The following is a 16,367-nucleotide window of genomic DNA, read 5'->3' on the forward strand; positions in this document are numbered from 1 at the left end:
ACCTCATGCCCATGTGTGCCAGGAGCACATCACTGTGTCATGGGCCATGGGCTGGGACCCTGTAGAGCCCATGCTGGCCAGGAGCAAGTAGGGGTGCTCCCTGTGTCCCCAGAGTATGGCTGGGACAACCCTGAAGAAGGCCTGGCCATGCCAGGCACCATGAAAAGGGATAGCTTGCGCTCCAAGTGAAGAGCCCAACAGGGGATTTATTAAGAGAGAGAGAAGGTCCTGCCCAAAATGACTTTGGTGCCTGGGACCAGCCCTGGCAGAGCGAGGCAGAGGGAGGAGGCAGAGCAGGAGGGCCGAGGGCAGCTGTCCCAAACCGCTGGCCTGCCCCACACGCCCACCTGCCGCAGGCTTTCCTCACCCCACACACAGCCCATGGCCATTGGTCACCAGGCATCATCGCCATCACTGCCATTGTCATCACTGTTGTCACCATCATCGTCACCGTCATCACCACCATCGTCATCATCGTCACCGTCATCATCATCGTCACCGTCATCATCATCCCCATAGTCATAGTTGTTGTTATCATCATCATCATAATCATAAGTGTTGTGTTGATTTTTCTCATCATCATCATCACCACCATCATCATCGTCGTCATCATCGTTGTCATCATCCTCTCCACTGTCACCCTGGTCAGACTCTGTCTTCTCTCCCGACTCTGGCTTTCCCTCGGATGCTGGCTTCCCCTCAGTCTCTGGCTTCCCCCCAGTCTCCGGTCTCTCAACCAGTGTGGGTTTGTTCCCTGATGTGGGCTTCACCCCAGACAGTTTCTCCTCTGTTGCAGGTGTCACAGAAGTAACCAGCTTTTCCCCAGGTGGGAGCTTCTCTTTAGACACCAGATGTTCACCTGACCCTGGCTTCTTGGCTGGGGTGACTGTGCTGGACTCAGGGCTTGAAACAGAGACGGGTTTTTCCCTTAACGAAGGGCTTTCCCCCGGCAAAGCGCTTGCTGGCATCTCTTCCTGTGGTCTCTCTGCACCACCAGCAGGGACAGGAGAGGCTGCTCCTGGGATCCCTAAAACGGGAAGAGAAAACAGGAGTGTCAGAGCCCGCTGCACGCCTCCAGCCTGCAGTGGGTCCCGGCAGGTATGGCCTCCTCTCTGCAGCAGGCTGTGGGTGCAGGGCTGCCTGCCTGTCCCCGGGGCAGAGGCAAGCACCAGACACACTGCTGACCCGTTTCTCTTCCAGCCCTTTCCGCACCCTGCAGAAATGCAGTGGCTGAAGCGACTGGCACCTGTCCTCTGCCCAGAGGTGGGGAGAGTTACTGCAGTGCTGCTATTTACTGCCTAACTGCTAACCTCTGTGTCCTTCTCACTGAAGGCAGTCCAAGAGATCAGCTCTGCTCCTGAAGAGCAACCGCTGGAGCACACATGGCTATTCCACGGGAAGGGCTCTGCCCTTGCGCGGCCTGCGTTACCCCTCTGACGGGCAGCCGTGCTGCTCCGAGGAGCTGCTATCTCTCAGTGCCCTACAGTATGGTACAGGACTCCTTAGACATGCAAGGCCCACAGTAATTTGCCCCTTGATGAACCAAGCCCTTGAACTTGGTATTTTAACACTGCGGCTGGTGCAATGAGGGCAGAACAATTTCCTGCGCTTACAGTAGCTGAGTTTGTTACAGAGTGCTGCACGTGCATTCTCTCCTATGAGCTTTTCCTAGTGGATTTTCCAGCCTAGATCTATCCCACTGCTGCTGTACAGCCCAGAAAGGAAAGAGTCCACCTGGGGCCAAGTCGATGTCTCTTTGGGAAGGTGTGTCCCAGTAGATGCATCTCAGGGTGGTGAATGAATCCCGGCATCAAAAGGGGGCCTTACCGCCAACAGTAACAGGTTTGCAGATGAGTCTTCCTTGGGAGCTGCTGCACATGTGCTCAGCCGGACAGTCCCTGTCATCTCTGCATTTGGGCAAACACTTGCACGTGACTCCTGCTGTAGAGGGAGAAGCCTGGGGTTAGAGAAAGCACAGCACAAAGGGCACAAAGGATCAGACCCTCTGCCAGAGCAGAGGTGCAGAGCTGGGGGCACAGCACCCACCGCTGCCGCTAAACCCGATCCCTGTACTAACAGGGCTCTTCAGCAAGAACCAGGCGGCCCCAGCCAGAGCGGGAGGGCCATGAGGCCAGGCAGGCTGACTGGACCGGGCCGCAGTCCAGGTCACAGAAACGGGGCCGCTCAAAGCACTTGCAGCCTTGCAGAACGCACAGGGAACAGCAGCCATACACTTGCCGACCTGCCAAGCCAGAGCAACCTCCAGAGGCAGCACCCAGCCTCTCTGCCTGGCAGGATGAGCGGCCCACATCCTGCCCGGCAGATCCTTAGAGATGCCAGTACGGGCGCTTCGCCCCCAGGCGTCTGTGCCTGCAGAGAGGTGCTTCCCCTGCTGCCGGCTGCGGACACAGCCGCGAGCCCTGCACCCGGGGAGAGCGGTCTGGGGCCGGCATGTGTCCCAGCCGGCCGGGAGCTGCATGTGGTTGCTCCCAGTGAGGCATCCTCAAGTCTCGCCCATGAGAGGAGGCAGCGTCCAGAGCAGGGAGAGCCCTGGGAGCTCTGCAGTAACCTGTAGCCCACGTCCTCCCACCACATCCCACTAGCCTCCCATCTCCACCGTTCCCAGCGAGCAGCAATCACACCATCTGCTGCCAGTTGGTCCCATAGCATCCGATGACTCCCCTCCTGCAGGCAAAAAGCCTTCTGAGCCCAAATTGAAGATGAAGAAAGTCCAAAACTTTTTCAAAATATGGACAAAAAAAAAGTCAAGAAAATTTGTCTGTTTTTTTCTCTGGGAAGCTTTTGGGAGAGGGCAGAGGAAATAAGTGAAAATTGAAATATTGACCTCAGTAACTTTTTAGCAAAAAAATTTTACTTATCTTTAAGAAATACACTATGTTTTAGTTTAACCAGGGCATAAATATATTGCTAAGTATATTAATGAAATAAGTATACATGCTTTCCTGCTATGCAGTAACAAGTAAACCCAATGAGAAACAGAGCTGCACTGCACAGCACGTTCCTGACACATACTGCTTGCCTCTCGGTATCTCTAAAACAGGGAATGGTATTCAGAAGTTAGAAACAGAAGGCACCAACATTACTGACTTGCTGACAAAAGAACGGTCATATTGTCAGGCTTAAAATCAGCATATAAACTAAGACCAAAAGAAACTCAAGTTTCTAGAGAAAAAAATTTAGAAAACGACCATGATATTTCTATAGACACATTTTCATTAGAATGCAATGACCCCAACACGGAATTACAGAGCAACAGCAAATCTGACTCACATCGCACGGGAAATGCTATTGCCTAGTAGTTTAATTTTCAAAATAAAATTGCCTAACCTGAAACAATTACAGAAGCATTCTGAAAAGAGTGAATCAGTAATATTTTAAACATCGCTCTAAAAACAATTTCACCGTTCCTTTTGAAAGAATGCAATCTTCATTTCTCAGAGAATTCACAATTTTTCCCGAGAATAAATAGGGGAAGGGAAAATAATTTTTTTTGAGAGTTTCCTTTCTTTCAGACCTGCTTCTCTAGTTTGCTGTCTGTTTCCAAAGAGGTCATTAGGGAGTACAGCTATGAAATCTGTCATGAAACAAAGGGGGCAGGAGACAGCTGCACGCACAGACGACAAATGTAAGGCTGAGCTGTGGTTGGTGTCCAAGGTACACAAATGTGGACGACGCCCCAGAATTTAACCTGCTGGAATTCAGGCTTTAACAATCTGCATATTTTCATTTGCCCAGAGCAAATCAGCCCTCACAAAGCTCGCAGCCACCCTCACGTAAGGACCTGCTCCTCAGGCTGGAAGTTGCTCTGTCCAGCCAGCACAGTCCTTCCCAAGCACTTCCTGCTAGAGAGAAAATCATTTCTTGTCTGGCCCCTGTTTTGGACCTGCCCACAGCACTCCTGGGCTCTGACGAGGGAGACATTTCTACTGGTCTCTGCTCCAGTCACTAATTAGACAAATGGCCCACCTCCCAAGCATCTCTAGGCCTGTATTTTTGGTACCGTTGCAGTCTCTGTCCCTCGCTCCTTAGTCTAGACGCTCCCCATGCTCACCTGCAGACACAGACAGGAGCTCTGCCTCGAGAGAAAAAAGTCTCAGGGAGAAAAACCTCCTGATACCATGCAATACCAGAAACCCACTCTGACCATCAGCTGCAAGGGCCAGTGAGAAAAATCAGGCTTACATCATTGCTGTGCTCAGGGCAAGCGAAACCCTGGTCATAGTGGATGGCACCAGAACAAATGACTTCCAAAGGAAGTTAAAGAAGGTGAAAAAAATTTTTTGTGGCAGAAAGATGCCACAAAGACGGCATTCTTAATGGCATTTGCTTGATTTTTAACATTCTGCAGAACTCAAAGAACATTAAATAAGGGCTAAAACCCACAAGGGTCACAACCTTTCACAGAAATCTTTCACAAATATAAGAATTAAAACAGACACTGAAACACATATCACTGAAATTATAAAAAATACTCTAAAATCTACAAAGGGCGGGTGTTTCAAACACGCCCCTACTTGCCTTTTGTGGGTGCAGCCTGCAGTTCTGCCCACAGGGTGAGGAGCCCCAGCAGGAAGATGCTTCTTGACTTCATACTGCAGGTATGAATTGCCCAGGCTAAGCCAGACGGCAATTTAAAGTTCCTCCCAGGAGACGTGGTTCAGGAGGAAGCAGCTCACAGGTGACTTGTAAGAACCTCCCACGTCTTATTGTAATTCTGTTCTCTAAAAAGCCACTCCAGCGATCTTTCTCCACTCACGACGACTACATGAGCAGGATTCAGAGCTGTTACACGCTGCCATGGAAGACAAAATTAAGAAGCAGAAGGAGGAAACTGAAAAGCCTGAATGTACAAAGGAAGACAGTAACTTCCAAATTCTTTACCACTGCTCTTCTATGGGAATCCCCACTGACCTGTACTTGCATATGGCTGTGACTGATCCCCTCTGTACTCTGACACCCAAAAGCATTCTGGTGACAATTTTTCTCAGGTCCTAACACAGAGGACTCTGCCAGCGTCTCCCTAAGATACAGGGCTCAAAAAGGCAAATTTCCCATGCATATTATCCAAACTGTGTTCTTTTCCTCCTGGTCATTTTGGTCAGTTCCTCACCCAAGAGTTCATAATCCTTCATAAGGCATTTGTAATGCCAAAAGAGTGGGTGTATTTTCCTAATTCCTAGCAAGCATTTTTGAAAGTATGTGAAAGAATACGCTTTCAGGGTAATTGCTTTATTGAGATTTGCAGAGAAAGTGGAAATCACACTGTAGGAAAGAAAAAGTGCTAACCCAGCGACAAAGCAGTTTAGAATGGTATCCTCCTCTTCTATCTCACTGCCTTAGAGAAACATACCACTTAAATGTGCACAGATCTTGTATCATCAGTTTTGTAAATTCTTATACTTAAAAAAATAGCAACAATAAATGTTTCTGGGCAGAGAGATGACTTCTCATACTGCAGCATGACCTGCTTCACACCACTTTCATCTTAAAACTGAGGGAGAGTGGGTATGATTCACTCACGTAGATGGAAAAATTTGACGCATTTTTTTTAAGACTAGAGCTCTCAACTGAGATATTCTGGAAGACAGGGCGTCTTCTGAAAGAACATACAGCAACAACCCGTCATTGCTCGGAAAGCAGATGCTTCAGGAAATTGTGGGAACTTTGATTAATAGCAGAGATTATCTGTATTGCAGTAAGGTGCACTGGGCTGCTAGGCTAGATTCTGCCCAAACACAAAAGCTAGTCCTTGCCCTTACAATATAAGCAAAACCAAGACCCATCGAATAGAAATTTCAAAGAGTGGGAGGCAAAGGGGAAGAAAGAGGCATGAAGAACAGGTAGAGTTGTTACATAAAGTTGCTTTGGGTGTGGTTTGAAGGCTGCAGGTCTCTCAAAGGTTTTTGATTCATTTGAACTCTAATCCAACTTACAGTGCTGCAAGTTCAAGCTGCAAATACGGCCACTTTTGATCCCTGCAAAAAAATTCCATGTCGTTCCCCACTTCCTGTCTTCTGAAAAGATATCTGCCATCATCTTCACATATCTGCCTCAGAAGTCTTACCTCAACCTTTCCCTTCTCTGTTCCTTCACACCAACCACTGCCTGAAAAGAAATCCATTAAAGCGTGCAGCTAGCTCCTGAATTATAACGTCAGCTTTAAGGGTCATCTCAGCTGGCTGCATCATCTTTGAAATTAAGGTATACATATTTGCAGACGAAAATTTGTATTCATCCAGGCAGCATTGCTGGCTAATTCCCCTATTCCAAATGTAAATTCCCTTTGTTCCTAATGCTACTGTTTCAAACACAAGCTGCTATTTGCAGATTTTTGCACATCCAGTATTCAAAAAACTGGCTCTACATCCAATATTTCTTTTGTTAATTCCATTCATAACCAGTATGCTCCAGTTTTTTCAATTTTACTAATGGAAACTGCCAAATTTGGCACCGAGTTCAAAGCCACAGCAAATGAATTTGGTCCTCTCTCCCCACGTGGTCCTTCTCCTTTACGCTCTCCCTGAATCCAACGTTACCACAGTGCAACACAAAGAGAGGGTCTACGCACACATACAGGAAAGCAGAAAGCATTCAGTGTAACCATTCACCCAACCCAACTAGAGACACACCTTAAGGTGCCCTCAGATCAGTTTCTGCGAACTGCTTTCCTTCTGAAATCGCAGTCCTGACCCCCGTCTTTACTCATACTCCTGATAGTTATGCTGAGACTATTGAGCATAAACTGCAGGGTATACAGTGTTCAGGCATGAGCACCCAAGTACTTCACAAATGAGCACCAAATTAGTTCATACATGAGCACCCAGTCGTGACACGCATGAGCGCCCACAGTTTAGGCATGAGCACCCAATTATTGCATGCATAAGTGGCCAACCAGCACTTGCATGAGCGCTTTATCAGTTTACTCATGAGCCCTGTTTTTGGGCATAAATCGCAGCGCTCAGGTAGCAGGGGACTGAGGTGGTGTCTTTACAGGAGGAGGCTACGCACTGCTGTGTACCCATTACAGCCAGTCCCAGCCAGCTCTGAAACCAGTGTGAGCAACCTACTGCACGCCAAAACAGCGGCCCGTCAGAGGGGCCTGCGGTGCCTCTGCTAAGATATACTGAAGAAAAAACAGCAGCCGCGAGGGGAAGAGACACATGAGGAAAGACGTACAGAGAAACACACGGAGATGCCGGAGGAGACACATGGAAGGAGAGGTGGCTGAGGAGATGTATCGCTGGAGATGTGCTTCCTTCCAGGAGTGTTTCATGACAAAGGATGCACCCTTGAGGGACTGCGGCTGTGGGTGACCCACACTGGAGCAGCAACAAGAAGCACGGAGGAGCCGGAGAGAGAAGCTATTACACACACCAGCCCGATCTCCTGCACCGCCCATCGCCTCACCAAAGGAACTGGGATGGACTGAGTGTAACCTATGGCAAAAACAAGGCAATTTGAGCCAGAGACAGGGACTCACCAGACTAAGAACAATGCTGAGCAGCCCTTTCACCAGGCTGAATGCCAAGAGACCCAGGAGACAATAGGCACAGGAATCACTTCCCCTTTGCAGCAGATGGAATCGGAGCTCCTACTGCTTCCTTGCTCTGAATCCACCAGAAGGGTCTGCTCAGTCGAAATGACTGGATGCACAATGGAACACTCTGGGAAGGTAAAAGTCATAGGGTTTTAAGGATGAGATTTCACTGTAGGCAAAGAGAGCATTGTAATCTCACTAGAGCCTTCAAATCACAGGTCCAAACTGCCTGCCTGCACTAGAGACTCACATTGAGAGTAAATGAAAAATTAAATGTACTGACAGATTTACTTCCTCTTTTCTCTGCATCTGATTTCAGGGTAAAGACTTGTTTAATATATTTGAGCTAGCAGGTTAAATAGTACCTTCAATTGTGTGAGTATCGACCCATTTAAATTAAGTTACTCTCAAGTCGCACTGGAGGGCTAGTCAGAATTTGATTGTGCAGATTTCCCTTCCCTGTTTAATTATTTCATCTTGACTTATCTATGGGTCAAACAACAATCTGTATTACAGGAGGTCTTAATGGCAGGTCTGGCCAGGACACGGCAGCACCAGGCAAGAATAGATCAGACTCGCTGGATCCAGAGACATATGAAGTTTAAACCTGCAACTGTGGGATGAGTGAAATTAACTCTTTGAGCTTGACGTTATTCTACAATTGTAAATACATGTGTGCCCCTTTACACGAAAACTAAAAAGGCAAAGTTCCTGCTTCGAAAAGCTTGCCATAAAAATCACGTAAAAGGCAATGAAAGGGGCACAGGCTCAGATGTGGGAAGGTGCCTGGCCTGTGTGCTGAAAAACCTGCATGGGAAGAAGGCTCATTGCAAGACATAGGTTTTAAGTATAGGTTTACTCTACTCTTCCTGGCTGTGACTCAGCTCTGATGCTATTTCTAAGCACGTGTCCGTTGGACTTCCGGTATTCCACACTTTACAACTCCATGGCTTAATCTGACAGCCAGATGCTTATCGTGGGTTATTGCTGTCGTTAATCACCATTGAACAGAACACCCCACTGAGCTAATTGTGCCATCCTGCTGGTTTATGCAACATCGACTCCCCTTCCCCTTATCCAGCAAATGATCTAAAATAACCAAGCTGTGCCAGCGTAGCAGAACACCCATCTAGTATCAACCTCCTCACCTACATCCACGCTACCGGGGCATCCGTTAGCTCTTACAAGCGCTTGATAGGAGACCTCTAAGAATAGCCCGCCTGCTGCTGGGACTTGGAATTTATTTATTGAAAATCAATCCTTGAAAATCCATAGGCACCTTTCTCAGAAACAGGGATAATTATCATAGTTTTGTGGACAAACTACAGCACAGGCACAGTTTTGCTTCCTAAGCTCCCTCCTCAGTTTTCAGACAAATAGATTATTTCTTGTGCAGCCTCCTGGTGACTAGAATTCACTGATTTCTAACTCAGATATATCCGGATATGACTGCCGAAGGAGGTGACATCTATCTCAGTCCTATACTGATAGGACTGTTTTCCAAACACTCTAGATGATAGATATTACAGGGGTTAAAAACAGTAACTATACAATTATGTCCATTATTATTTAACCACACATTCCAATCTTTTTCCTTTCTGCCTCAAAAGTGACTAACAGTTCACAAAAGTGCAGGGTGCAAATCAACAAGTGTGAGCAGCTGTGACTCACTGATATGACCTGATCAACAACAACAGGGCTCCTTTTAACCACCTGAAGAGGACTCCCTACAAAGGAGACTAAAAGCACCGCTTTTGATGTGCACTGCCTGCAGTTCAAACACTCAGCCAGGGGCTTTTCAAAATGCTACCATTTTGGCACATGTTTACCTTTTAGTAAATCATAATCTTAACTAAAATTTAGGGAATTAATGAAATAGAAGTATTTTACAAGCATGTTTCTCTGCTAAAACAAACATCTCGGAAAGATTAAATCTACAGGTCTTGCTCCATCTATCCGGACTTGGATTTTACAGAGCAAGATTGCACTTTCACCCAGGATACATAGCAGTGGAAGACCACTTCAGCCCAGGCAACCAGTGCAGGCAGTCATGGCTGACTACAGACACAAGGGAAAAGTAAACTGTAATTCAAGTGTATTGTATCTTTGCTTCTCTCAAGCATGAGAATGGAAGGGAACGGAGACTGCAGTAAGCTGCGAATAGTAACGACTGAGCTCAGTGTCACAAGCAGGAGCCTGGGAAGTTCAGCAAAGCAATTGCAAGCTACTGGCTCTGGACATTGACCAAAATTGTCACTGTTTTATTTAAACCACTACATTTTGTGCTGGAAGAGAGCAAAAGCTCAGTGCTCCAGACACTCGATGCTCCCATTTTTTGTGAAGTCCTCTTGTAAAGTCTAAAGACTTTACAAATATCTTTATATTTTAGTCGTAGTCATAAGCTTTAGTCTTTAGTCATAAGCTAAGGATATTTAGCTTATGAAATTTCACTTTTGGTCCTGTTACCTCACCTGACACCGCAAGGAGGACATCTGCCTGCTGAATGACATATCCAACCCTGGCCCATACCGAGCAGCGATATGCACCAGAGTCCTCCGGCTTTCTCTCAGGAATGACCAGTGATTTGCTGTGTGCACATTAGGACCGTTCTTTGGGTCTCTGAATCCAAAATGGTCTTGTTTTCTCCCTTCCACATCAGCTCACTTTCACGACTCTCATTGATTACCTGCTGTGCAACAGAAGTCCCATTAGTTCAGAGGGTGAACAGAGAAGAATAGTAAACCACGTTGTCAAAAATACGAGGGCAAGATGTGCTGATTCCCACTGTATGCCTGCCATTTTTTACATGATCATGATCCCACATGATCCCACTCAAAAGATAGAAATGGGTGGTAGATCTTTACACACATAAAGGCCACATTATCAGTTCACGTACTTCCCAGCTGGCAGGTCTGCATATGAAATGTCTCCTTCATGCAAAGGAAGTACTGCCCATATGAACACCAAAAAGAAGATCCAGAAGCACAGTAACTGAATGCAAACATAAGACCTGTAATGCTTTTGCTGAGAGTGCATAAAGTAGGCGAGCATGTACTTCTAGCTAGGAGCGATGGAAAGAGCATCTGTCACAAGTCTTTGTTGTCCGTTCTGTCTTACAAATAACAAACTACGTGGCACGTGGAATACACTGCTTTTTCTAGCCACGGGACATTTATAAGGAAATGATCTGTTTCAAAAAAAGGATGATTTTTTGGATGCAGGTGATAATTCACCCCCTCCTCAAGATTGTTACCTTGTACCAGCCCACAACCCCAGAGTGGAGCATGTATTTTGCTGCTTTAGGACCGGGTAAGCACGCTCTTACCTCACACTGGGATCTTACAGACGCTGCTGCCTCTGTCGGGGTTTGCAAACGGAGCAGCCACAGCGAGTAAAGACCTGGAAGTAAGAGAAAAGGCCGAGTGATGAGTAGCACTGGCTTCCATCTGCCTCTGCATTTTCTTGGAACGACTGGGTTGTGACCAAGAAAGGTCCCTAGTAATTCAGTGTGGAGCCTCCTATAATTTACATAAAACGTTGTTTCCACAGGGCTGCAACAAAGTTCACTTCAGGATTTTCTGCCAATTCTGCCCCTGAACATTTAAACTACTTAACATCACACAAGTAGATGTCTGCAGATATTAGTATAAGCCCCTACACCTCCATGTTGCAAACCTTCACATCCTCCCACCATGGTTCCAAAGAAACTACAGAGTTATCATCATTGTTTTCTAAAGCTGACATGAATCAATTTTAAAGAGACACTTGACATTTAAACCACTTGTTTTCTCTCTCACTCTTCTATCTCTAGATGGTACTGTTGTACTTACTCAAAAAGATAGACTCTTCTGCTATATTCCCTAGCTGTTTTTCCATGAAGCGTTGTACAATTTTAGTGTTTGATGGTAAACAAAACAAAAAGTTACACATGTAAATTTACAGGCTATGATCGTATTCCCCTTACCGAGCAGTTGCATTTGCTACTTCTCTTATACCACAAGGCTGCAACGACACATACAGACAGACCCCTAACACCTTCAGTGAAGATCCACATGCGATAACAAAGGTTTGGCTGTAAGAATCTCATTGCAAAAATCACAGTTTTGCATTGGGTTCAACAAGCTTTCCAATACTGCCAGAAAGCCTGCCTGCTTCACAAACCTCCACATATTCAGGACACTGAAGAACAGAAATGACTTAACCACTGTCTCTTTGTGAATCCATTCCAGAATCAAAAAAGAACTAAAGTAACCTTAGCTATAAAATCATTGTTCATATGTTTGGCAGATATCTGCAAGATGGAATGTTTTGTCATGGGTATCTACTTCATAGAATCATGGAAAATTTATCATTAAGAAAATGTGGAGCTGGAAGAGAGACGATCAAGTCATCTCATCAGTCCTTCCTTTCTAAAGTAAAAAGGAATATATTTAGGTCATCTCTGATAGATATTGTTTTGACCTGCTCATAAAAAGATATGCCTATCTCCCCAAAGACAGGGACTCCTTTATTGAGAATTTGTTCCAATATTTTACTGTTCTTTTAATAAGAAAGCTTTTTTCCACAGGTAATGTAAATCTTGCTTGATTCAAATTAATACAACTATTTCTTGTCCTTTCATAGGTGGATACGAAGAGCAATTGACTACTGTCCTGTCTGCAACAAGCTTTCAGAAATGAATCCTGCTGTTACGTCCCCTCTTCATCTAGCTCTATCTAGGTTAAACAAAAGCATTCTTTTAAGCTTTCTCCCTAAGTTTTTATATCTATTTTCATTTTCACTCTCCTCTGGGCAATGTCCAGTTTTGTGTATGTCCTCACTTAAGTGTGTCCTCCAAGCCAGACGCAGTTCCCCATCTGAAGTTCAGAGATCTATAAAATATTTATCTCACATGCCTTACCTATAATGCTGTGCCTCAAAACATCTTCTGCCTGTTTTTGCCACAGCAACATGTTGTTGCCTCCCATTCGTTTCACGATCCATAGCACCACCATCTCTCTGCTGTGCCATCAGGTAGCCATTTACTCCTCTCTTCATAGCTGCAAAAGTGATTTTCTTCTCCTAATTACTAGCACTCACACTGAATAACACCGGATTCAGGGCAAACTCTCAGGCCTGGATCTCATTTTGTAGAACCTCACTTTAAACAGATGTAGATGGCCAGTTTTTGAACACAGGTTTGCAAGATTACGAGTACTCCCCGAATATAATTAATACAGAAAACAATACTAACAAAGATATGTATTCAAGGAGATTTTCTCCTTTGGTTTGCTTTTAAGAAAGAATTCCAGTCTCCTCCAAGGTTTACAGCTATTCAGATGATTAATAATTTACCCCATGGAACTTAAAGCCAAGAACATGCTTCGCTAGCAGTCAAATGATTTTTGCTGATACTATAGCAATGGCATTGCCAGAAATTTGACTTACTGAGAGACATAGCCTGTCCCTCCTTTGTTCCCAGCCTCCTCAGGCTGGGTGCTGACCTAAAAAAGAGAAATAAGTAAACCAAATGGGTAAATGCTTAATGAGGACTCACCCAAATGCAAAAACTGCATGATCTGAGCAGTCTGCAGCAACAGGAGACCCTGAGCCCTCTTGAGTTTCCTGTTCAAGTGGGATTTGGTGCAGAAATGAAAGCTGCTCTTTTAACTCAGACACACAACACAATACACCACTAGAGGACAAGGAACAAAGTCACATCTGTGATGGAGAACATATTACTGGTAACTGAGCATGTCCTTACAGCACACGAGTCTTCAAGTCCCACTCACATTCCCCAAGGCATTATATTTCTTCCTTTCACACTGCAGCAACTACTAGTCTATTTCGTTCGCAAATGTTTGAGGACAACTCCAATCAGATTCGTGTACAGCCAGTATCCTCTCCTCTTCCTCTACAAATCCACTTCTGTTGATTTATCACGGAAAAGAAAACAAAATCAATGAAACGGCAACAACTGAGTTATTAGGTACTCAGGAAGAATAGAATTTCTTCATATAGTCATATATTGTGGAAATAAAATTCCTAATGATTGGGAACAACCAAAATTGCCCATAAAAATTCCAACACTGATGAAAATGAAGCCATGGCAACACTAACGATGACTTCAATGGCCACATGTCCACAGGTTTAATTTATATAACAGCCTGATCTCATTCACGGTCAATGCAGCCACAGTTAAAGTAGCAGGAAAGAGGCCACAAAAGCAGGAGTCTCTTGTACTACACGAACAGAAGATGAGCCACATAGCCTCCCTCCTCAGCAATAAACACTAACCAGCAAGTCCTGATCTCACAAAGGTGCCAAGTGCTATTTAGCACTACACCGACAGTTACAATGGACGATTCAAACCAAGCATACTAAGGGGATCACACTCGTAAGTTGACGTGTTATAACGCTGAAAGAAACGTCAAAAGATGATCTTGTTTCCTCTCTTACGCTGAGACACAATCAGGTACGCCTAGGTCACTACGGACAAACACTTGGTGATATACTGAAAATGACTGCTTGAACACACTCTCTATACTCATCGAGTATTATCTCCATCATCCTTTAGATTAGTTACTCTTTGAACAAGAGACACCGAACTGCCCTAACACAACGCATTTTGGCAAACCCAATTCGCCGGTTTTTATCTTATAATCTTTTTGGAAGTAACAAATTTTACCAACAAAACAGCAAATCTGCCTCTTAAATTTTCATCCACCTGACCCAACAGAAAAAGCTTCACGTTAACCAATGTACAAGGGTAAAAAGGTCTAATGAACAATGGACAAATCATTTTGAATATTCTAGACGTTGTAACTGATCAAGCTGACACGTTAAATTTAAGGAACACTGGCTTCAAATATTTCCTATATTTCCTAAGCCACACAATGAGATTCAGGAATCCTGAGAGGCTTGCAGCAAAGAGACACACAGCTTATTAAGATTGGAACTGCAACAACTTTATTTTTGTATTTCAGGTATACTAGATCAGACAACAAAAATATTTACAGACAATAAAAGAACAAATATTTACATTTCTATAACTGTAATTATTTTGGTACCGTAGGTAAGATTAGTGTGCTACCGATTTCAGTCTGAGGAAGGTCTCAATATTTCCAATTTTGGTGGAAAAGTTTTTTTTTTAAGCTTTAAGACTTCTGATTATTTTTGAGAGCTGACAGTCAGTCCATCACTACAAATTCATCCATGACAGCTGTACTTTTGAACAACTGGGGATTCTTTTCTTGCTATAAATTTTTACATTACCTGGTATTTACATACTTTTTTGAGAGGGAATATGCATACCAATAGGTAATGTGTAAAATAAACCATGAGGAAAAAATGCACCTGCAAGCACAGAGGGAAATAAGCGTGGATGTCTTAAATTTACAACTGCAATTTCAGTCTACTTCCATTCTCTTAGATTATTTACACACACTTTGCTGTGCTGCCTCCTACGCGAGGCGATACAAACAGCTGTGCAGCTCTTCACAGCTACGCCGAGCACCTGCGCTGCGGGACATACAGAGAGTTTAACGCTTTGACACCCAAGCTGACACCAAACAGGAAACGGCAAGCACGTTTATTGGTTCCCGTTATTTCCCCTACACCAAACCACGCAGGAGCTGGCAGGAAGGAGGCCGTTGCTCCACTAGCGCCTACCTTACCGCGTCGGAAACCTTCCCCACGCCGCCGCACCCCCGCACCCGCCCCATCACACCGCCCTCCCGCAGCGATGCACCCGTATGCCCTGCACCCCCACGGGCCCACCATCAGCACACCCACACCACCAGCACAACCCCCAATACACCCACACCACCAGCACAACCCCCAAATACACACACTACCAGCACAACCCCCAAATACACCCACACCACCAGCACAACCCCCAAATACACCCACACCACCAGCACACCCCCCAAATACACACACTACCAGCACACCCCCCAAATACACACACCACCAGCACAACCCCCAAATACACCCACACCACCAGCACAACCCCCAAATACACACACCACCAGCACAACCCCCAAATACACCCACACCACCAGCGCACCCAATACACCCTCACCACCAGCACAACCCCCAAATACACACACCACCAGCACAACCCCCAAATACACCCACACCACCAGCACACCAATACACCCACACCACCAGCACAACCCCCAAATACACACACTACCAGCACACCCCCCAAATACACACACTACCAGCACAACCCCCAAATACACCCACACCACCAGCACACCCAATACACCCACACCACCAGCACAACCCCCAAATACACCCACACCACCAGCACAACCCCCAAATACACACACACCACCAGCACACCAATACACCCACACTACCAGCACAACCCCCAAATACACACACTACCAGCACAACCCCCAAATACACCCACACCACCAGCACACCCAATACACCCACACCACCAGCACAACCCCCAAATACACCCACACCACCAGCACACACCCCAAATACACACACTACCAGCACACCCCCCAAATACACACACCACCAGCACAACCCCCAAATACACCCACACCACCAGCACAACCCCCAAATACACACACCACCAGCACAACCCCCAAATACACCCACACCACCAGCGCACCCAATACACCCTCACCACCAGCACAACCCCCAAATACACCCACACCACCAGCACAACCCCCAATACACCCACACCACCAGCACAACCCCCAAATACACACACTACCAGCACACCCCCCAAATACACACACCAGCACAACCCCCAAATACACCCACACCACCAGCACACCCAATACACCCACACCAGCAGCACACCCCC

The 16,367-nt window shown here is 45.8% G+C and overlaps 1 protein-coding gene across 8 annotated transcripts; it reads right to left on the reverse strand.

The window, feature by feature from the left end:
- Positions 1 to 180: 180 nt before the first annotated feature.
- On the reverse strand, positions 181 to 15,280 carry LOC104140404 (uncharacterized). 8 transcript variants are annotated; one of them, XM_068912795.1, is made up of 9 exons: positions 14,983 to 15,280; positions 13,095 to 13,465; positions 12,459 to 12,597; positions 10,884 to 10,957; positions 10,030 to 10,247; positions 7,502 to 7,685; positions 4,540 to 4,813; positions 1,828 to 1,941; positions 181 to 1,027 (listed from the first exon to the last, which is right to left on the reverse strand). In XM_068912795.1, exons 7-9 carry the CDS (start codon positions 4,610 to 4,612, stop codon positions 393 to 395), a joined length of 822 nt encoding a protein of 273 aa, XP_068768896.1. In that variant the 5' UTR covers positions 4,613 to 4,813; positions 7,502 to 7,685; positions 10,030 to 10,247; positions 10,884 to 10,957; positions 12,459 to 12,597; positions 13,095 to 13,465; positions 14,983 to 15,280; the 3' UTR covers positions 181 to 392. The 8 variants fall into 8 exon arrangements, with proteins under 8 accessions (XP_068768896.1, XP_068768894.1, XP_068768895.1 ...); XM_068912793.1 differs by having other exon boundaries at positions 14,894 to 15,280; XM_068912794.1 differs by lacking the exon at positions 14,983 to 15,280 and having other exon boundaries at positions 10,030 to 10,244; positions 13,095 to 13,556.
- Positions 15,281 to 16,367: the final 1,087 nt, after the last annotated feature.

Source organism: Struthio camelus, chromosome 18, assembly GCF_040807025.1.
Source record: "Struthio camelus isolate bStrCam1 chromosome 18, bStrCam1.hap1, whole genome shotgun sequence".
Classification (NCBI taxonomy): Eukaryota; Metazoa; Chordata; class Aves; order Struthioniformes; family Struthionidae; genus Struthio; species Struthio camelus.